Source organism: Staurois parvus, unplaced genomic scaffold (genome assembly GCF_062004578.1).
Source record: "Staurois parvus isolate SC_StPar_1 unplaced genomic scaffold, SC_StPar_1.0 ptg000021l, whole genome shotgun sequence".
Classification (NCBI taxonomy): domain Eukaryota; kingdom Metazoa; phylum Chordata; class Amphibia; order Anura; family Ranidae; genus Staurois; species Staurois parvus.
In genome coordinates, this window is record NW_028317817.1 from 16,699,186 (window position 1) to 16,723,318 (window position 24,133).

The 24,133-nt window shown below is 39.6% G+C and overlaps 1 protein-coding gene across 5 annotated transcripts in view; it reads right to left on the reverse strand.

The window, feature by feature from the left end:
* Positions 1–24,133, reverse strand: part of KCNH8 (potassium voltage-gated channel subfamily H member 8) — a 576,797-nt gene that overhangs the window by 226,768 nt on the left and 325,896 nt on the right. For all 5 annotated transcript variants that reach the window (XM_089691130.1, XM_089691138.1, XM_089691150.1 and 2 more), the window contains exons 3-5: positions 16,855–16,986; positions 7,312–7,436; positions 4,335–4,575 (exon numbers count right to left, since the gene is read on the reverse strand). In XM_089691130.1, coding sequence (XP_089547256.1) covers positions 4,335–4,575; positions 7,312–7,436; positions 16,855–16,986 — 498 coding nt within the window. The remainder of the gene's footprint in view (positions 1–4,334; positions 4,576–7,311; positions 7,437–16,854; positions 16,987–24,133) is intronic.

Genomic DNA, 24,133 nt, shown 5'->3' on the forward strand with positions numbered 1-24,133 from the left:
TGCTCATGACAGTAGGTGGACAGGAACTTTACTTCACCAGAAGCAATGGCATCTAGGCATAATAGTTCTTTGTGACCCGAGGATGGTATCGTGACCGGTAGGGAAATTGTTTCCTGGGTAACTGCTCCAGAATTGATGTTGGAACCATCGGCCAGGAATACGGTAAGTTTCTGAGCTCTAGCTCGTAACGGTATCTGGTGTCGCTGGGCGAAGTTTAAATTGATAAAAAAGCTGCAAGCTCCGGAATCCAGGATAGCGGACACTGGAAGAGCTCTTTCCGAAAGCTGAAAGGAGATAGGAATGGAAATGTGAGCAAAGTTGATGGGAGCGGGAGGTGGACTGGCAGGTAAGTCATTTGGTAACTTACGCATCTTGGCGGGGCAGTTCTGCACATAGTGCCCGGCTTCTCCGCAACAGAGGCAACAGAGGCATAAATTGTTCTGGCGTCAATGCTGGAGTTCTTCAGGTGTCAGAGAGGTTCGTAATAGACCTATTTGCATGGGTTCAGGCTCCTCCACAGAAGGTGTAGCAGAGCTGATAGGCGCCATGTTGGTTGACAGTGGAGCCCTAGGTAGCATCCATATGGGGCAGCCCAGTGGATCTCTCTAATCTAAGACAATGGTCAATTTGTATAGAGAGAGTAATGAGCTCCTCCAGAGTATCGGGTACTCCTACGCGGGTCAGTTCATCCTTGAGGGATTCAGCAAGGCCTAGTCGGAACTGGTAACGTAGGGCAGCGTCATTCCAATGGGTATCGGTGCTCCAGCACCTAAATTCTGTGATGTAATCCTCCACTGCCCTGCGTCCCTGCTGGAGCACATGAAGAGCGGCCTCTGCTGATGGGGCACGCTGGGGGTCATCATACAGTTGAGCCATGGAACCAAAAAAGATGTTTAAGGAGGCTAACTTGGCATCCACCTTTTCCAGCAAGTGATGGGCCCATGCCTGTGGTTCTCCCTGGAGCAGAGAAATCACAAATCCCACCTTAGTTGCTTCAAGGGAAAAGGTCCGGGGTTGTAAAACAAAATTAAGCTCACATGCATTGTGGAACTCCCGGAACTTGCTGCGATCTCCAGAGAATATTTCTGGTGTAGGGACCCTTGGCTCGGGAGGTAACATCATCACCGTAGGAGGAATTATGTTTCCTGGGGTGGCAGCGGGAGCAGGAGCTGCTACAGTCCTATCAAACAACGCAGGCGCAGGTGCAGGTAAGGCCTGAAGGTGGTTCTCCAGCTGGGTGTATCCTTCTTGAAGATCCTTGATGGCCTGTGTTAGTGCCAAGAGGTGATGACAAATCTCATCTAGAGGACAGACCCCTCTCTCAGGCTCCGACATGGTCTTCTGGTACTGTAACATACCTGGTGGTGGAGCCTGATGTGGAGAGAGGGCATCCTCTTACCACTCCCGTTCGGGACCCCTGATAGGGTAGACAGGAAGTAATGAGCTGGGAGGGGCACGAGTGCCTGACGGGTCTGCGGTGACAGCTGGCAGGTGAAGACCCGGAATACCAGGATGCAGGTAGCAGGATGCAGGTGAGCAGGTGCAGCAGAGAGGTGTAGCTGAGATGCGGATGACTGTGTCAGCTAGTAGCCAAGGATAGTCACAGGCAATGTAGAATAGTCAGGCAGGCCGGGTCAGGATCGATCAGACGGATCAAGTACAGAGGAGCAGGAAAGCAGATAGTCAAAGGGAGAGCCGGGTCAGTGCAGGTGGAGTTCAATCATTGTCAGTCAAACAAGTGGATCACAGGAGTCAGGATACAGGAAACAGGAAGTAGTAGACCAAAAGGCACCATTCTGTTTGTAGCATGGGTTTAAATAGCCCGCCCGTGCACGTCAACACATGCACGTGTGCGCAGCTGCGACATTCTTCTTCCCTGACAGGTGGCAACTTATCACGGTACCAAGCTTGAATTCACTGAGCTCCTGAGAGTGACTAATTATTTCACAAATGTTTGTAGAAGCAGTCTGCATGCCTAGGTGCTTGATGTTATATACACATGGCCATGGAGGTGATTGGAACACCTGAATCCAATGATTTGGAGGGATGTCCCAATAATATTGGCAATATACTGTATAAACTCACATCTTCCAAAGTAATAAATCAGCCCATAAGCAAAGCTGTAAAACCACAGCTGGCTGCACTTTGTGTAAGCACTCCAGGACTCCAGCAATGTGAGTTCATCCAGCTCACACTGTTTAGCTCTGCCTCAACATGTTTCATTGTCCCAACAATTTTCTCAGGAGGATTTTTTACTTTTTTACTAAGGGTTTTGATCACACTTGGGTGTATGTAGAATTAACACATTTGTTATTGGAGCACTAGTTTACATTGTATGTTATCTTTAATTTATATGATATTCTTTGTTTGAGATGTGTTCACTACACTGTAGTTTAGTGTATAGAGGGGGTGCTTTTGAATATACTGTTGTATTTTATGAGAGTTTTTTTTTTACCAAACACTATTATAGTACTTTCATCCTAGCTGAATACATGAACCTTAAGAATATCTCTACCTAAAAACAAAAATGTAATACATTGCATTTTATTGGACCTTAATTGTGGTGGGTGCATTAGATTTTATTTTAAGAATAAGGTAATGTTGAGCAAGTATGGGATACACCTGTTGACCTTCCAAAAAATGAAGTGTTTATATCACTTCCAGTTGTCTGAAAAGAAGCACAACCATCCTAATTTTGAACTACTAGTCCCAACAATCCACAATGTTGACCTTGCCTTAAATGCTACCAGCAAGCTGGAAAGAAAACATGGGCACCCTAATATTTCTTCTGTAAACTATTGGTCACATTAATCCACCATGTAATATAGATGAGCAAAGTTAAGCCTGTTTTCTCTGAGAAGACAGTTGAGAGAAAGTCACTGATACCTTGTTCTCTGATATCATCAGTATGGCAGACAAATTTACACAATTTAAGTTCATATACCATCTGCACTATTTGCTATTGTGTATTGGCCTTATTATACATTCCCAGGGTGTTTGATGTGGAAACTCCACAGACACTTTATATCATATCTGTTGGTCCTGTCCTCATATTTAAGTCTTCTGAAATTCACTTTATACTTTTCTAGAAATGAATTTGCAATTCTCCAGACCAAGAACACCTGAAGTATGGGTGTCTTAAATGATGTTGTCCCTCTGACACATGAGCGTATCATGTTTCATTTGATATTTTATCAGTCCAGGAAGGCTATACTACTCAATTGGAAGAATTCCAACCCTCCTTTTCTACTATAAGTCCTCCGGCTCATTAATGTGGACTTGCCTAAATAAAAGATTATATACGATTGCAGAGCATGTTCAAAAAAATTAAAAAAAATTTGGAATGTCTGGTTAGACTCCCCCATGATGTCATATTCAGATGTGCCTAGATGCTAACGCCTACAGTAGTTCTTTCTATGTCTATGATACTGCATAGTCCTAACATGATGCCGGGAGAGGGAGAGAGAGCAAGTGCAAGTGTGTTGAATGTAGTATGGATGACTTAGTCTTCTTGTTTGTTTTTCTTTTTTTACTCCATGTATGCCATTGATGATGTTACTTATGGGTGTACTTCTCTGAGTGTTTGGCAGGACTCATTGGAACCCTGGGACGTTTTGTTTTTTTCTATGTATCTTATGGAATAATATTAATAAACACCTTAATAAAGTTATATCCATTTGATGTGCAGCATGTGTGACTGCCATGACAATATAAACAATGGAAAATGAGTAGGATAGGATGTGTGTTATTTGCAGGATCAGCATGTGAAAAAAAAAAGGAAAAAAAAAAACAAAATAATGCATCCACCACATCTGAAGACTTTTAGGCTCCAATAGTTTACATTTTTGTTTTAAGATGTGCTTTAAAGTATATCTATTATATAAGGAAGATAGCTGTTATGGAGATCTGGTGACACAGCAGGAAATGAGGATAATTCACCCCAATGGGGAAGCAAATATCAGTACAACGTTGACAGAGCCTCTAACTCTCCTTCACAATTACAGTATTGATGTAGGCCGCAACCTCTGATGCCATTGCCCTAAGTAAACTATTATCTAGTCTTTTTTGCATAATACAAAACAATTGTGTATAGTATCCCACTGCAGCAGGAGATGAGATTTCAACAAATTGAAATGTCCTACCGAATAAAATTGTTTAAATGTTTTAAGTGCTAAATGCAATATTGGAATACTGGATTTAGAGTTGACCCAATTTTAGGAATGTTAACAAAAAAACATTTTTTATAGCACGGGAAAATTTTCATTTTGCATATCACATTATTTATACACAAAAGTAGTGTTAGAAAACACGTGATCAAACAGTAGCAACCTTACCTATAATAAAAAGGATTTCCACGGAAATATCACTAACAGTTGTGCTTCTTGTTGATGACAGGTCATCATTGTCCACAAAGGATACATTGTAAGGTACAGTAACAGCAACATAAAACGTTGCTAATAATATTAGCCAGTCCCAGGCTGCTTTGAAAGTACTAAAATGTAAAATGACAAACTTTGTTTTTTTTGCATCTGAAACTTTATATTCAGGAATCGCTGGTTTATCTACAAAAACGTTCTGTAAAACAAACAAAATACATGTTTATTAAAGTAAATATCTTATAATTACATCAGCTCAACAAGGACCAGTCTCATTTATTATTATTATTATAATACAGGATTTATATAGCGCCAACAGTTTGCTCAGCGCTTTGCAATATAATTTAAAATATGTTGTATCTCAGTAAGCTGTGAGCAAATTATGAAATCTGCACATGCACTGTATAATACAAAGTATTCTTTTTCCACTGGAATATTGGAATGATATTTCATTGAAGTTTGGGCCTATGGTGTCTATTTTAAAAAACACCTCTGCTCTTATTGTTATGTATGTTTGTCTTTGTTCATCTCTACATGGTGAATTGATGGGATCATAGTTTACACAAGAAATAAAAGAATGTTTATGTTTTCTTTCATCTTACAGGGAGTGAAATGGACCCTGCATTCCTGGACAGATCCACAGGAATTTTCTCTACTTGCTGAAAATGTCCTTAGCTTGAAAAGAAAACTAATGCATCCATCACATCTAAAGACTAATAAGCTGCAGGTTCTACCTATTCCCTGCCTAACATCCCTTAATAACTTTTACAAAATAAATAATTATTTTTTTCCGTGGCTTCACAGCATATTTTATATTCAGTGCCCACTGTTTTTTTATTTATACCTAATTCGACATTCTATTTTTAATACTTTTTTGGTGATATTTACAGTGAGCAATTTTGCTATCCTATGTAAGGGGTGCTAAATTGATATACATTCATATAGCCTATATCACTTTCAAAACTAACATTAGCCATTTTTGTTGGATGGAAAGTTAAAATTTATGTTAGGTTTTTATACCTTCCTGTAATCCCAATAAGGGGATGTTACCTTATATCCCTGTGACAGACTAACAAAGAAAAAGTAGATTGGGTTATCACCGGAGAGAGGAATGCATAGACAGAAAAAGGAGATATAAACAGTCCCCATGCTATACAAATGTATTTACTTTTGTCTATATCCCTATATGAGAGACTTCCATCTACCCCAATGGGAACACAGTTGGTAACAAGAATCCTACCAAGGTTCTAACCCTTTCTCACTCTATCTAAACTGAATGTTTTGGCTGGTGTTGTTCTGTTAAAAATGCATGACATAAACTGAGTATCTGAGTTGTAAATCTAAGAGGGAAAAATCCTCTTTTTAGAGTTCTTAAAACTCTAATACAATAAATACAATATACATGAGTGTATTGCTTAATGTTTCATTGCTCCTTGGAGAGCTGATTCACACATGTGTGGTGTGGATTGAAGCTCAGGTTTCACAAATAATTGATACAGTAGTTGTTCAGTGGTTCAGGTCAGGTTTACATCAGGTTCAGGACAGGATTAGCTCAGGATTTTATCCTGTTCACACATATGCGGTTCAGAAATGGTTCCCATAGAAGTCATTAGCCTGTAATCCACACCTGAACCTGAAGGCACTGCTCAGAAATTGGACAAGACTCTTTTTTCAATCCTCACTGAATCTGCACCGCCAGTGCACCAGATATATGTGAACAGGCACCACAGGAAGCAATGTTTTTTCACATGTAATGTGGATTGGATGCGATTCAAAGAACATCCAATCCTCATATTTGTGAACCGGCATTAAAATCATATTTCAGGATTTGATGCTGACACAATAGGTTTGTTGTGTGGCTGCCCCACATACAGTATGCTATCTGTTGGGATGGAAGCCCACAGTAGAAATCTTGGAAAGAATAGCAGTGTGTGTTTATAAATCAAACTTTTATCTGCACAAATTCTTATGGTGGTGATGCACAGTGATTTTTAATTGATCTAGGTTCAATCACATATAAACATTTGAACAATTTCACACACATTGTATAGTTCTGCACTTTACAATAGAAAATACAATCTATTTGTCATTATCTAAATGATCTATTAAATCATTTGTTCTAAATTATGATTCTCTATATTATGATTCGTTGATACTCATGAAGCACAGTGGACCAGTGGTTAGTACTCCTGTCTTGCACTACTCAGGTCCCAGGTCCCAGTCCTGGCCAGGATGCTATCTGCATGGAGTTTGCATGTTGATATTGCACTTGCATGTGTTTCCTCTTATTAAAGGGATGTCATCAACATTGACAGACAAAATTTCACCATAAATATATAATTTGATCAAGAGCTCACTAAAATTGAGAGTCGTTGGTTTATTCGCAATAAAGGAATGATGATATTGATACATGTGTGGCCAACTTTATAGTAACAGGGACCTCATGATATTTCTTCACCCATTCTGACTTTATTAAATCAGTTGTTATTTATCACTATTAAAAATCAATTGCAAACAACACATCAAATAAAACATCCAGTATTATATTAAATATGTTTAATGTTTTTTGTAATATTGTGCAACCTGTGGTGCATGTGGGGTTCATTATTTTTATAGAGTTAACACAAGCACTTTGCACAAAAAATATATAGACACATGAATATAAGATACACACAGTAAAAACAGTTGCAGATAGAATAATAACAATGCCATTAGCGCTCACTGGATAAAATAATGTGTTATGAATAATCAAAAGCATTAGGGCAAATATTCGTGAAAAATTAGGCTATTGGCAGTATAGTAAAATATATATAATTAAAGCTCTTGTTTTTTGTATACGTGTTTCATATAGACTAGATATGATCTTAGAGGTATAACATCATTAGTAGCCACTTTATAATTTGATGCCATACATAAACACATATCTCATTCTTACTTTATTGAGCTTTAATTTGCCCTTTTCTCTCCTTTGTAGGTGACCGGAGATGTGATAAAGAACAGCCCGACTTCGTCTCCTTGCTGCCTCAAAATGGGACCCTGCCTTTCCTTTTCTGTATTTTTCTGTGGAACAAAAGTAACAAGCAATTAAATATCACCACATGCAATTTTAACCTTTCAGAGATGTACTTCTATGGCACTTTTTAGAATGTAATAAAATATAACGACAGACTTCAATGCTTTTCTCCGACATGAACAAAAGATTCATGCTGGAATATCAAGAGAGCAGACAGCATTTCTTTGAGAGGACTTTGACAATTGAAAATGAGGAAACATTGTGGAATTACAGTCCCATTTTCCATATCACTAAGAGCAGTCATTTGACAAATCTGTATGTCTAAAGGAGCAGTACATGTAAAATATTGGGGATGTTGTTTACAAACCTCTGTTCCTGATATATAGATAAAAATATTTAAATACAAATTCTATTTTTACAAAAACTGATACACTGGACACATATGTTTTTGGTTGCAATTTGATGGTTGAATCATCAGATTTTTATAGAAGAAAGATGCTTGTTTGAGGTATATAGCAAAATACTTCAAAATCTATATTGACAGTAAATCATACATGTGCTAAATCACAGACATTCCTCCAAGGTAAACTGGATATATACAGTAGTTCAGATCAAGCCTTGTTTCTGGAACAATTGATCAATAGTGTACCCCCCAGTAGTTTTATGTTCCCTGAGAACCATTAGCACAAATTATTCTCAAATAAATTGGGGCACATATTTTAATTGGCTCATTGATAGCAATTTTCCAAAACATGCATTCCCAATACATTTGAACTTTTACACATATTCCACATTCAGGCAAACCACTCTTCTATTCAAAATAGCCAATGAAGCTTATAAATTCTACTACAAGATTACATACAAAGAATCACCAAACTAATATTGTTCTACCTGGACCTCTTAATTCCAAAGTCCATACAATGAATAGGAAAAGTTATTTTTAAAACATTTGTGCAAAAAAAATGGTAAAAATGGCTCTGATAATGATATTTTATTATTATATGCTGCAGTTAAACATATATCAACACATAATGGGAAAAACTAGGCTAAACATAGGTTAACCATAGGCTTAACCATAGGTTTGAGCATCTGAATTGTAGATCTAAAAGTATGCCATTATATTATACATTAACATAATTCAGACTCAAAAATTGTTATTATTGTTGTGATACAATTGCCATCTTAACACTATGCAGTATATTTTACATTAGTTTCTGAATTATTTACACCTGTTACATGCAACTATATTATGGTCAGTAGAAAACACTGCTTTCACACTTATCCATGTGACCTAAATTCATCTCTCAATGCACTAGGTCAGTGATGGCGAACCCGTGGCACGCGTGCCACAGCCGGCACGCCGAGCCTTATCTGTGGGCACGCCAGGAGAATCCAGCGGCGCGCTGTCTTCCCGGCTGTAGTGTGCGTGACAGCCGGGTCCCAAGTGCGCATGCACAAGAAGCAGTGCTCTTTGTGAATGGTAAGGCGGTACCTGGGACACATGACAGGTCCCAGAAGCCGCCGGACCAATCACAAAGCGCAGCGCTTCTCGCGCATGCGCACTGGGCATCCGGCAGTCCGACGAGCGCCCACACTACAGAAGCCGGGAAGACAGCGCGCGGCTGGATAAAGGAACAGGTAAGATAAAAAAAAAAACTCTGCGGAAGTAAGAGCGGGTACCTGTCAAATTCAGGTACCCGCTCCCCCTCCCTCCCCAAAGGTCAGCAGTCATCTCTGTACTGTCCGCAGTCTCTGGTCATCCCTGTGCTGTCCGCAGTCTCTGGTCATCCCTGTGCTGTCCGCAGTCTCTGGTCATCCCTGTACTGTCCGCAGTCTCTGGTCATCTCCTGTACTGTCCGCAGTCTCTGGTCATCTCCTGTACTGTCCGCAGTCTCTGGTCATCCCTGTGCTGTCCGCAGTCTCTGGTCATCCCTGTACTGTGTCCGCAGTCTCTGGTCATCCCTGTGCTGTCCGCAGTCTCTGGTCATCTCCTGTACTGTGTCCGCAGACTCTGGTCATCCCTGTACTGTGTCCGCAGTCTCTGGTCATCTCCTGTACTGTGTCCGCAGTCTCTGGTCATCCCTGTACTGTCCGCAGTCTCTGGTCATCCCTGTACTGTGTCCGCAGTCTCTGGTCATCCCTGTACTGTCCGCAGTCTCTGGTCATCCCTGTACTGTCCGCAGTCACTGGTCATCCCTGTACTATGTCCGCAGTCTCTGGTCATCCCTGTACTGTCCGCAGTCTCTGGTCATCTCCTGTACTTTCCGCAGTCTCTGGTCATCCCTGTACTGTGTCCGCAGTCTCTGGTCATCCCTGTACTGTGTCCGCAGTCTCTGGTCATCCCTGTACTGTGTCCGCAGTCTCTGGTCATCCCTGTACTGTGTCCGCAGTCTCTGGTCATCCCTGTACTGTGTCCGCAGTCTCTGGTCATCCCTGTACTGTGTCCGCAGTCTCTGGTCATCCCTGTACTGTGTCCGCAGTCTCTGGTCATCCCTGTACTGTGTCCGCAGTCTCTGGTCATCCCTGTACTGTGTCCGCAGTCTCTGGTCATCCCTGTACTGTGTCCGCAGTCTCTGGTCATCCCTGTACTGTGTCCGCAGTCTCTGGTCATCCCTGTACTGTGTCCGCAGTCTCTGGTCATCCCTGTACTGTCCGCAGTCTCTGGTCATCTCCTGTACTGTGTCCGCAGTCTCTGGTCATCTCCTGTACTGTGTCCGCAGTCTCTGGTCATCTCCTGTACTGTGTCCGCAGTCTCTGGTCATCTCCTGTACTGTGTCCGCAGTCTCTGGTCATCTCCTGTACTGTGTCCGCAGTCTCTGGTCATCTCCTGTACTGTGTCCACAGTCTCTGGTCATCCCTGTACTGTGTCCGCAGTCTCTGGTCATCCCTGTACTGTCCGCAGTCTCTGGTCATCCCTGTACTGTGTCCGCAGTCTCTGGTCATCCCTGTACTGTGTCCGCAGTCTCTGGTCATCCCTGTACTGTGTCCGCAGTCTCTGGTCATCCCTGTACTGTTAATTAGTTTGCACTACTGTACGAGTTGTTTTTTCTAAACCAAAAGCTCGATATTCAGGTTTCATTGCAGTGTTGGCACTTTGAAAGAAATAAGTTGGTTTTGGGTTGCAGTTTGAGCACTCGGGCTCAAAAAGGTTCGCCATCACTGCACTAGGTCAATCCTTTCAGCAAATCTCTTTGTAAATCAAATGAAAATCCTTGTTTTTACCCTCCTAAAGCCCCTTAACAATTCCTCTTCTTCTTTAACCACTTTGAAACCAGGCACTTTCATCCCCTTCCTGCCAGGCCAATTTTCATCTTTCAGTGCTGTCACACTTTGAATAACAATTGCACGGTCATGCAACACTGTAGTCATATTACATTTTTTATCATTTTTGAGACAGCTAGAGCTTTATTTTGATGGTATTTTATCACCACTGGTTTTTTTTATCTCTTGCTAAACAAACGAAAAAAAACAAAAATTTGGGAATAAAAATGTTTTTCTTATTTCATGTTATATAATTTGCAAATAACTAATGTTTCTTCTTTACTGATGTGCCCTGATGAGGCTGCACTGATGGGCACTTATAGGCACTGATGATGCAGCACTGATGGTCACTGATGAGGCGGCACTGATGGACACTGATGAGGCTGCATTGGTATACGGTACTGATGGGCACTGGTATGCGGCACTGATGGGCACTGATAGGAAGCACTGATTGGCACTGATAGAAGGCACTGATGGGCACTGATAGAAGCCACTTATGGGAATTGATAGGTGGCACTGATGGGCACTGATAAGCGGAACTGAGGAGGAGGCAGTGATAGGTGGCACTGATGGGCAATGATAGGCAGCACTGATGGGCACTTATAGGCAGCACTAATGAGCACTTATAGACAGCACTGATTGTCACTGATTGTCATTGATTGTCACTTATGGTCACTAATGATCAGTGCCCTGATTATCAGTGTAGATGACCTCATGAGAATCGTCAGCTACAGGCTCTCTCCTCCTCATGCTGTCATAGCACATGAGGAGAAGACTTCTGATAACCGGCAAGTCTATTTACACTGTGATCCGCTATGATTGGCCTTTTACTCCTCTCTGTGATCAGCTGTGTCTGAAGGACACATCAATCACAGAGTGCACTCGTTGTACACCAAGTAGCCATCATTGGACTATAGCATGGTCAGCAAGTGGTTAAAATGAAAAGGTCAGGTGAGTAAGACAGTCTACTAGTTGTTAAACATATCCACTTTTAGAATTTAAATCTTTTCTTTGGTAGTTCTAATCATTAAATAAATAATAAAGTACATCTTAAAGGAGAAGTAGGGTCAAAACTCTTTTGGCTCTACTCCTTCTGTGGGTCACAGGAGTGCACTTAGTTCTGCACTCCTGTGATCCATATTCAGCCAACAGCGGGCTAAAGCCTGCTGTCAGCTGACGTCACAGAGCCAGTCCAGGCTCTGAAGAGATGCAGACTTTAAAGTGGAGATCCACCTACACTCACCAGACACATTATTAGGCACACCTGTTCAACTGCATGGTAACACAAAATTGCTAATCAGCCAATCACATGACAGCAACTCAATCCATTTAGGCATCTAGACGTGGTGAAAACAACTTGCTGAAGTTCAAATCTAGCATGAGATTGGAGAAGAAAGAGGATTTAAGTGACTTTGAACATGGCATTGTTGTTGGTGCCAGATGGGCTGGTGTGAGTATTTAAAAAACTGTTCATCTACTGGGATTTTCACGCACAACCATCTCTAGGGTTTACAGAGAACAGTCCAAAAAAGAGAAATATCCAGTGAGTGGCAGTTGTGTGGACAAAAATGCTTTGTTGATGTCAGAGGTCAGAAGAGAATTGGCAGGCCTTTATTAATATGAACCAAAGTCTCTGAGGAATGTTGCCAACACCTTGTTGAATCTATGCCACAAAGAATTAAGGCAGTTTTGAAGGCAAAAAGGGGGCCCAAGACGGTACTAGCAAGGTGTACCTAATAAAAAGGCAGAGTGTAGATTCCTTACTGGCAGCTGGCTCAGCTTCTCAACAAAGTGCTGAGAGCCTGAGCCAACCGATCCCACCACCTCCACAACCCGGTACTCCAGTGAATGCTGTAGGGACAGAGCAGAAATAATAACAGTCACCAGCTCTCTGCTCAATGAAAACAGAGAACTGAGTGATCAGCAATCAGTTCTTGGCCTTAGAGGTGGGAGGGGACGGATGCAGCATCGGACTGATTCTGCATTCCCCTAGGTAAGTATGTGTGTTTGTTTTTTCTTTATCCTGAACTTCTCTTTTAACCCTAACAGAACCTTTAGTCTGATAAATCACAGTGCATCATATACAATTGTCATGCTTTTTTCTTTACAAAATACTATTTTCAAACTTTCTATAACCTTTTCTGCATCTTGATGCTGCTGATTTACCCCAACCACTTTTCACCTACTTCATGTCTACATGCACTTGTTGCAGTGGCAGCTACATGTCAGTGCTCAGAACTTGCTTACTGGTAGTGTGAGTGAAAGAACATACTTGTGATGTAAGCATTGGCATGGCTGCTTACAGTGGATGAGTGGCAAAGCAGGGCAGTAAATGGGAGGCGCAGATAGAGGGTTGTAACTTCAGAACAGGAAGTGTCTGAACTGGGAAATGCATGGCAGGATTACCATGTATTACTTATACAAAGGCTGAATGTTTTTAAATATTAATAATGCCTTTTTAAAATATTGTTAAAAATTATGAGATTTTTATGTTGTGGGTTCACATACATCTGTTAGTCAGCACAAAAATGCATTTCAGGGGCTACAAGGGTCACCCTTCATGAGAGCTTGATAATCTAATCCTTGATGAAGGGTAAAACATATATCCCTGAAACATATTGGATTATTATTTTGGTTATCTTTGGGCTTCTGTGATGAAAGATTTTTCCTGTGGTACTCTTCGTGTACCTTACATTGTTTACCGAAAGGCACCTTTGAGGTCCTTCGTGTTAGAAAGCTGCCTAGCCAATGTCATTGTACTCCATAGTATGGACTCACTTTCACAATGAGGAAAGAAATCAATTTCAGATCCGTCACTGCCCACCTACATCTCTATACATTTTAAGTTATAGCAGTGATGATAAAACATTTTGCTAGAAAGAAAGTTTAACTGAATGCACAGATTGTTTAATCTAGAAGGGGGATAAAAAAGGTATCAGTGTTTAACATTTCCTCTGGTTAGTTGAAATTGAGTAGTCTTAAATAAAGTATTTTTAAAAGATGTAGAAACTAGCTTGAGATATCTACTGTATAGTATTACTGTTGTTGAAGTGTAGGACAAAAGTCAAAAAATGGTTTAAAGACAGGATGTACAGAGTAGGCATGTTCCACAGTATAACACTTAGTAATACTTCTAGGACTTCTAGGACACCTGATTTACAGAAAGATTTAGGAAGAATTTATATATATATATATATATATATATATATATATATATATATATATATATCTATATCTTTCACTATAAACGCATCTTTCTCAATTAAAGTAATGATTCTACACTGAGAACAACGTCTTGGAAACCACTATTCTCATTCCTCTGTGGCAATTGTTCTTTCTCCTAATGAGCTCAGAAGGAAGATTGTACTTTGATAAAAAATATATAAATATATTTATAGTTTTAGTACCAGATTAGCTGAATATATAATAGAACAGAGAAGATTTTGAGTCAGCAGATTTGGATATATGAAAGAATATACTGTACAGAAAAACTGCTAAACCCAAAGCTCTTTGCTCCTATTTCCGCTTTGAATCCTGTTAGAAGAAAGCATTGCTGTCCAACCTCTGGGTCATATTAAGACATAAGAATATACATGTTCATATGATACTGGGATAAGTGAAACTTAAGCTAATTGGTTACTTTTCAAATATTTTTAACATTTTAGAAGTCTTATGGTTGAAGCTTTTACATAATAATCTTTACAATGGACTAGGAGTAAAGTGGAGCAGACATTTTCAAAGAAGAAAGAGTTCATATAAAATAATGTTTAGATTTTTGAGTTATGCTGTAATTTTTTAGTTCTAACTAGGGTTACATGAGTAAGGGTTATCCTGTGGTGGAATGATTAAGGTTTGTCTGTTAATCGAAGTCCCATTAAGTGTACATTCTGATGCATAAGGGAATTGTTGTTGGAATCTTGGAGCAAACAGGGGTTCTTAATGCCTGTTGCGAATTCAGAAGTATCCATGATAGGTGTTAATAAGCCTGGGCATGCTGAAATCAAATACATAGCCAAACAGTTTACATTATTTTAGCAGAGTCAGTACAATCACTTGGGGTTTTGAGAAAAAGAAAACTAGATAATCTGCAAAAGCAACCACATTATGCTCCTTGTTTCCAATATTTGCACCACATATTTGTGTGTGTGTGTGTGTGTGTGTGTGTGTGTGTGTGATTCCCATACAGACATTCAGAAGATATCTGTGGAAAGGTTTTCTGTGAAATAGATTCAGAGCATAGTTTAAATTCACCTGGATGTAGATTGGCTAATAAGTAAGATGGGAATTTGTCACCAGTTCCACGGTGTAGTTTCTGTGTGGGAGTTAAAGGGATGGGTGCATGATTAGAAATGAATGGTATTCCTATCTCTGCTTTAATTTGGTGAGGTCGCAATAAGTAATCAATGCGTGAGTATTTACCATGTGGTGTGGAATAAAAAGAAAAGTCCTTCCTCTCTGGATGCATTGTGTGCCAGGTGTCAACCAGGGAGTGTAAGAGTTGTTTGAGTTTTTGAGGACCCTAGAAGGTACAGCTGGTTTCCCATTAGATGTGCCTGTAAAGGGTTAAAAAATGTAACCTAAAGGGCGTGGTAATAAATTTGGGGGATGCATTTTTTTATACACTGTATGCAGGAATCCCCAGCTTGCAGTTGAATGTGCTGGGTAATTGGTTGTTAGGAGGCTGGAAATCAGGAGCCCTGAGAAGGAACCTGTCACATTTAGCAGTACTAGTGCTAAACATTTCACTTCGCACTTCAGCTGAAGGTTCACTCGACTGAACATCCATTCATTCGGCTGTTCGCACAGGGATTGCCATAAACTGTGTACACAGTGCTGAGGTTTCCCTCATATTATTTCCCCTACTAGTCAAATATTCTTATTTTCTCTAATGATGAATGCTCTTTAACTCTTTTGGTAGAATGTTTTTAACAGTATTTTTCTCTTAAGATTGAATGTTAGGAAATGTTACATTAGCCCAGCGAAAGCAAACATTACACACATTAACAAATATTTTTGGTATTTGTTACATTTATGTGACACTGAGGAATATTAAAGTAGGATCAGTAGAAGCAAAAGAATGGTACTCTGTGATTAAATGTTTGTGGGATCCAAAAAGGGTGAGATGTGGCATATAGAAGGAGGTGAGGATGCACCCTTCAGTTTTCTCTTGGGGTCTAAGGGTGTGAAAGTGAAGAGAGGAGGGGGTGATTGGCAATGGGTGAAAGTTTGGGAAGGCGAGCGAGTACTGAGCGGGACAGTAAGAATGGAAAAAAGCATTATCTGAGTAACAGCATTTTGGGTATCAAATATCATGTTTATTTCCTTTTTTGATACTCTAATACAGGGGTTAGATGAAAAAACGGAAACACTACAAGATTTGCAAGTGTGAAAATGACAACATGTTTCGAGTTGAAAGCATAAGTGGGGTTCTTTTGCTTCCGCTGTGTAATGAGACACCTAACTAACAGGTGGAAGCAAAAGAATGTCGGAAGCAAAAGAACCTGTATCTCAAGGCCTGGTGTGGTTAATGAGGGGTGCAGGGAAACATGCCCTTCACTATCCGTAGGGTAGTGTGAGGCACAAAGGGAAAGAATAGGATGTACTCATTTTTTTCTCCAAGGTACAATTACTGTGATCTATGTAGTTATTGTAAGCGAGGCATCAAAGGATAGATTACTGTAACCTGTGAGTGATGGAGTTAGATGTGTAATGAAAGATGCTGTGCTTAGAGGAGAAAAGAAAAAGAAGGTTTCTTTCTAGGCGCAGTATGAGAATGCTGTAGGATATTAACAGGTTATAATGGGTCTGGAAGGATATCATCCCACTAATCAAAAGCAGCTCAAAGAGTTTCCTGCTATGGGGTTTTTCTTAATGACCATAGTTAGAATGTTCAAGAGGAAAGGGTATCTTCCACAGTGGGGTATCTGAAAAACCCTAGAGCAAAACATGCCTCCTGAGAAAATCATGCATTGGCTCCTTTATTTTGGATGGTTACATGGTGTATTTCCCTGTTGCTGCCTGGTAAGCTAGGGAGTATGATTTGGTAAGTAAGGATTTTTGTTATGAGGGCACACCACTTATTTAATTTCCCTTTAGCCAACTAATAACAAAGTCACTGTGTTAGAATGTAACATTTCAGTCTAAACTATATGCCATAAACCGTATACATGTCTTATTGATTAATAAAAGTAAAGAGATACACACCTTCTTTCTTCTCTTCCTGGGCAATTTTAATTTTTGTATCTGTAATGTCCTTAAATGATGACAGAAAAAGTACCACATCACCCTTTTCATTCTTTATGGGAACAATGTCCAATAGGCACCAGAATGAAGTACCTAAAAAAATTAAAAAGTAGATACTAAATACAAACACACTGCTGAAACAAAAAAGTACAAATCTAGCTGCAACTAATGTAATTTTAACCAAATCTTATTGGAAAGGTCAATAGTCGAGAAGCCACAGCTGTTCAGTAAATGTAAATCTGCTTGTCTCATCCGATGAAGCTTAACAGCGCTCCTCTTTGTGGAAGTAAAGCATTGATTTAAATGCAAAATTTATCTGCTGGGATCATTAAAATGTCCTAATGAAGCTTCTTATTACTTCCAAATTACACTTTTACTTTGAACCTCATATTGATCATAATTTTCCTATTTTAATAGAAAATTTCCCAGTGTGCTTACTGTGATATTTAAAGTTTGCTATTTACAGCATATGTCTTTCTCTTGATTAATTAGAAAGTTGTCTCCCCTCATCATCCTGCCCCAGAAGGCCTAATGTCCAGTATATCCATGTAACTAATTCAGAAAGCAGAACAAAGCATGACTTACTTAAAATAGAACCACAGTAAAATATACTCTCTGCAAATGCTCATATAAAACACATTGATAATCTTAAAGTGAATAACAATTTTAACACACTATAGATCACTTGATACATGGTGATTTGAACCATTCCTTTAAGTTGATTCTGCAACTAAAATACATTGCTTCTATTTACTAAAGTGCGATAAAATATACTGGAGTAAAATATATACTAAACACAGAGAACATTTATTGTTACAAATAGAAAGACAATAAAAGATTGTATAAATTCTTCTGCTTTTAAATGTATTTATTGAACCATTCATGCAGTCAGTTATTAATTTATTTACTATTTTATAAGCTTTTGTTTACAGAACAATTAAAGTGGCACTAAACTCTTCTTTTAAAAATAAGAAAATTCTATTCAAGTATGTATTCTTAACCCAGACAAGTTCCTTCAATAGCTCCAAGCCTCTAAGACTCCTTTTTTGGATGCTGTGGCTCAATGTCCTGTTAGAGTGTGGCTACATTTGTTCTCCATGGTCCTACTGTATGTAGGAATGTAGCCACCCTCTCTTGCTCACAATCAAGATGAACTATGGGATGTGTAGTGTGCATAGAGCCGTTCCCGTGACTGCAACTAACATACACTGCTCATTCCAAGCAAATAGAAGTGATGGGTAAGGAAAGGTTCAGGATTTTACAGAGGATATTGTGATGAGGCAGAAAAAAAACACAGTAGGAAATAATTTGCAACCCAACTCCAAATTCCTCTAAAACCTACATAAAAACAGAATGCAATGATTTTCAAATTTCGTAAACCTATATTTTATTCACAATAGAAAATAGAAAATGTATCAAATGTTTAAACTGAGAAAATGTACCATTTTAAGAAAAAATAAGGTAATTTTGATATTTAAATTGATGGCAACAACATGTCATAAAAAATTTGGGACAGGGCCATATCCACCACAGTGTATCATCCCCTTTACTTTTAATAAAACTTAGTAAAACTGAAGAGAAAAGTTGCTGAAATTTTGAGAGAGGAATGCCCAGTTCTTGGCTGATATAGTATTCTAACAGTCCTGGGTCTTCTTTGTCATATTCTTCTTTTCACGATGCACCCAATATTCTCAGTTCATGAAAGGTCTGGAATGCATTCAGCATATCACAAACAAACAGAAGATTTCCAAGCACACTTACCAGCCAGCCTGCAAAGAATTGACCCTGTCTAGCAATTTAAGTTAAAGCAGAGGGTTTTGTTTGCACACATTTGCAAATATATGCGTAAGCTGTAGTGCCCATGTCATGGCTCCTCTGTATACTGCAGTCCCAACTATAACATTTTCAGAGTCTTCTAAATAGGAGCACATATACCAGTGGATAGAATAAGGGCAGGTGTGCCTGGAGAACCTACCCCTACTTAAAGGCACAGGGACGCACTTGATACCCAGCAAGAGCACAATGGCAGCAAAGACATCCAGTGCATCTCCGCACTCAATTCAACCAACTGTACAAAAAAGTGTCAACCAAACCAACATATAACTAGCCTTTGCAGTAAATTGCACATGGAAGCGCAACAAACATCACAAACAAACAAAATATTTCCCAGCACACTTACCAGCCAGCCTGCAAAAAAAAAAAAAAATTGACCTTGTCTAAAAATTTACATAAAATAGAAGGTTTTCTTTGCACACATTTGCAAATATATGCATAAGCCAGAGTGTCCATGACAAGGCTCCTCTGTATACTGTGGTCCTAACTCTATCATTTTCAGAGGGGGGGGTCTCTCTCCATCTATGTATCTGGCAGAGCGAGAGGGAGGAATGCAGCCACATCCACCACTCTAACCTTTAAGTATCTGTACCCACCACGTTGCTTCTTGGATTGGATCAGACGACCACAAAAGCTGCAATGATAACCCAGGCTTTGTGAGAAAATTCAGATATTGTAGTATGCTGCATCAAGCTGACTTTGAAATTGGGAATAAATTCCATGAGGACAGAGATTAAGCGTGTGTTACATAGAGTGGAGGAGGTGGAAGATCAATTGGATGAATATACACAGGTTATTATGGAATTCCAAAATAGAAAACTGTTGAACTGGATTGAAATGAGAAACCTTCACTATAAATTCAAAGAGCAAGAAAATCATAACAGGTCTAACAATTTAGGATTTGCGTCCTGTTTGAAGCAGCGCGGGTGAGAACTTTGGTGGATTTTTAACTCTCTGAGAAACAGTGAAGCAACTTCTCCCCTACCTTTTGATAGAAAACCCAGATTGCTGAAGCCTTGTAACTTTACAGCAGAATCCCCTAGAGATGTAATAGCTGTTTTCAATATTATGAAGATGAAGCTAGGGTGATGGGGAAACTGAGGGCCTTGACCTATATCATTTTTGATAGGGCAGAACTATTTATATATACAGATCTTGCTTTTGAGACTCTAGTACATCACAGAGACCATAAGCCACATCTACAATAACTAAGGTTTGAAAATATTCAATATCAATGAGTGTCCTTTACCAAAGAACCATGGGTGCACAGCTGTCCTACAGGCTCCAGAGGTCCTGCACAATTTCTGTGAAAAGCTTGAGATTCCCCCACCTACACTTTGAGAAGAGGGAAATATCCTATCTTGAAGCACTTTAAAGTATCAACCGTAGGTTTAACCTCCCTAGCGGTAATCCCAAGTGTGGCTCAGGGTTAATTTACAGTACCAAAACGGTAACCCTGAGCCACACTTGGGATTACACTCCTGCAATCCCCCGATCCTTACCTTGTCCTGCAATCCCCCGATGTCCTCCTGCTGTGTCCGGCATCCGTCTTCCATGTTCCATTCCCTGCGAGCATCGGGACGCAGGGGGGCGGAACCGGCAGGAGATTAAAAAAAGTAAAAATATGACATACACACAATACATTGTAATCTGTTAGTAGTACATTACTGTATTAAACCATTTCACCTAAATTTTGTCCCTAGTGTTTTGTCCAGTGCCCTGCCTGCACTTTTACCATTCTTTCTGTCTGGAAACTTGAGAACGTCCAAAAAGCATCCCTTTAGGTCAAAAGCGGTTTTAGACCAGCTAGAAAACAGCGATAGTGAATTAGAATCACTTACAGAATTGAGTGATAATGATTTGTGGGGAAATTCGTCATCAGACACTGAAAACGATTCTGTTACTGAGCTCAGTGATATACAAACTTGGTGCTCTGTTTCAAATTTCAGTGTTTTTGGTTTGATTACATTATTGAATTACATTTATTATTATATTATAATTTTTTATAATTATTTATTATATTATAATTTATGATTTCATGTTTCAAACTTTATCATACCCAGGATGTTTACTAGACTCTTATTTGGACAGATTTAAGTGAGTTATTCCTAAGAATTACAGGCCTACAATATAAAACAACAAATTTCCATGCAAAACAGTGTACTGCTTTGACATTCAACAATATTGATTAGTTAGACCACCAGGGAGGTTAAACAGTGGCAAAAGCCTGTACTTAAATAAGTAATAGTTCTGTTCCTTACCATGAAAGCAAGAAGTCTCTCTAGGTGAGAAGAGAAGTTTAATTTTAGGAATGTAAAATGATAGACACAACAGGCATTGTGCGGAGGAATGAAACAAAAAGTGATGGAGTGCTGTGAGGGTCTTTGAAGGGGGGGTTGAGTACTCGAACGTAATTAATGAAAGATACTATAGTCTGGCACACTGGTGAACACAGTTAGTGGAGAATATGGGCACAGAAAGGGTTAAAAAGTCTGTGTAATATGCACTGATCGTTCTAGGTAAAGTCCATGCAATGGTAGCAAGCACTAGCATCAGCTCTATAGGATCAGAGATAAAAAAGAAGACAAGGGAAGGGGTAGATCCATCTAAGTGCAGCATTAAAATAAACCTTTAATATAAATAGTCAGTTCACCGCTGCAACCATCCCCTCCTGCAGCAGCTGCTGAGACTCCTGCAGGAGGGCATGGTTGCAGTGGTGAACTGATTTACTGATGAGCCTGACATTTTCTTATATCATGTGAGTTTTATGACCATTTTATATTAAAAGGTTATTTTAATACTGCACTTAGTGCTTCCCCCATTGTCTTCTTTTTATCTCTGGTGCACTGGTGAGAGATTGGTACACATGTATGAGGGTACAGAACCACCACTCCATATGGAAAGAGTGGACCTAAAGCAATGGAACTTTTGTGGTGGTGCCTTCCCAATTGTGTCCGCCCTCATTGCTGCCCAAACAGGGGAACTTATGGCCAACCATAAGGTTGGTGTGTTCCCATTCAGGAAATGTATTTTATTGGGGAAAAGTAGGAGTTGTATTAGGTATTATTGCATAATGTTGTCTGTGTCTTGTCTAGTTTGTTTATCTATGTCTTATTTTTCTTTCAAATCATGATGGCTCTAGTAAATGTAATTTCCTTAATGTTAGGGGTTTGAAAGTACCCACTAAGAGACACCAGATTTTTTGTGAACCAAGGGGTTATCCGGGGAATATTGTTTTCTTACAGGAAACCCATCAGTGTTGGTCATCTAGGCTGAGGTCTAGTTCCAAATACTATCTTAATTTATATTATGGGGGCTCCCCAAGTAACAGTGTGAGAGATATAGCCATAGGGCTAGAGAGAAATACACACTTTACTGTTGGACACAGGATGGCATTGTTTATTAGCGTGGTACTGTATAACATTGAATGCATGTTAGTTAATGTTTATTGTCCTCAAAAGCTCATACTCCATCAATGTGTGCCTGGCAGAAATGCACACTAACACTAGCTGCCTGACAACTGGCTGATATGTAAAACCACCACACACTAGAACTCCACATTGGATATGCAGCAATAGGGGTTCATCAATGATTACCTGTGCAATTGCAGTATGAGGACATTTTCTGGGGTGCTGGGGTTTTTAACTGCATCAGTGGTTCATGATTCAAGGTGTGTGCAGCATCTTGGCACTTTAGAAGAGGTGACCAGAATAGAATGGTGAGCTGTCGTGTTACTACCGGAGCAGACACTCTAAAGCCTGATAAACTGAGCAATGAAGGTACAGCAGTAGGAGAAAGAGGAGGACTTGTTGCTGTCTCAGGGTCAACAGGATCCCTTACCTACTGCCTCCACTCCTGGGAGCAAAAATATGAAGAGGGGGAGGAAATAAGGCAGACTTTTTAGGGTATGTTTCACACTTCCCAAACCTTGGGAGTTGTATGTGGCTGGGGTGAGATTGTTGTCATAAGCAGCACCGAGGACTCAGCTTTGCTAGTGCTGGAAAATTTTGTAGAATTGTGTCTTTTATGCTCAATGTTTGACTGCATTTCCTGATGGTGGCAGGATGCTCTCACATGACCAAAATGCCTCCAATCCTCTAAGCATTCAAAGGAAGAATATCAGTGGTGGCAGCTGCCTCAGTGATACTTTACATTTTTTTTTCAACCACAGCTCACAGGTCCTGCTGCAGGCAGCAATGCCAAGCAGTGCTTCACCTACAAGATTTTCAAGTACACCCTGTCCATGGCTGATGTAGACACACTTCAGATTTCTAATGTTTGCTGAAAGTTATATCCTGCATTATGCCTTGAAGGTTGCAGCCTATTCAAGTGGTATCTATTCAAGAGATAAACATCTCGGGACACCAGCAGACTCCTTCCATTAGAAAGGTTACAAGGACAAAACTATCAACACCAGCATAAACACAGACTTGAGAACCCGAAGAGAAAATCTACTTTAGTACAAAGAGAAAAAAACAAACAACCGTGTACCTCTAGTAACCTCATACAACCCAGCACTAGAAGGAATAAGAAAAATAATCAAAGATTTACAACCCATCATAACAGAGGCTGGAACTCTGAAATAAATAATCCAGCAACCCCCAATACTGGCTTTCAGACAACCCCCCAACCTCAGAAATAAACTAATCAGTAGGAAACTTCCTTCTGATCAAGATGTCACAAATAATGGAAGCAAACCCTGCAATAAAAAATGCTGCAAAATGTGCAACCAAATTAATCCATCAAAAAGTGTCAGACACTCAAAAGGGATCTTCAATATTTCCGGATCATACAGCTGCACTTCTAGTAATGTTGTGTACCTTATCCAGTGCAGAAAATGTAGCAAAGGACCTTATGTTGGCGAAACAGGACAGAAGTTGCAAACAAGGATGAATTTGCACAGACATACCATCAAGGAACATAAAGAAGATGACTTTTGCACATCTGTGGGACACCATTCTGCACAACCGGACCACACTATGGAAGACCTCAATATTTTATTTCTTTAAGGAAATTTCAAAACTATTCAGGAAAGGAAAACTTTTGAACTAAGAATGATAACACAGGTCTGTGATTAAAAAGCTGTTTGATTATTTTCATCTAATTTCCATGTATTTTGGTGTGCTGAAAACAAAATATTGAAAAAACTCCTAGACGTCATGATTTGCCACAAAATGCAAAATTGTCTTCAAATTTACAAAAATTTTTTAATTTTTGGTATTTTTTATTTTATGGGTTTTTAACCAAATTTAAAGTCCAAATTACTATTAATTAATGCACATAAGTGCATTTAAGATATAAAATGCCGAAAAAACCTTAAAGGGGTTGTCCGAGTTATGTAAAAAAATATATAGCACTGTAAATCTGATGGTCAGCAATATATACATAAGCTAAGCAAGTTTTAGGG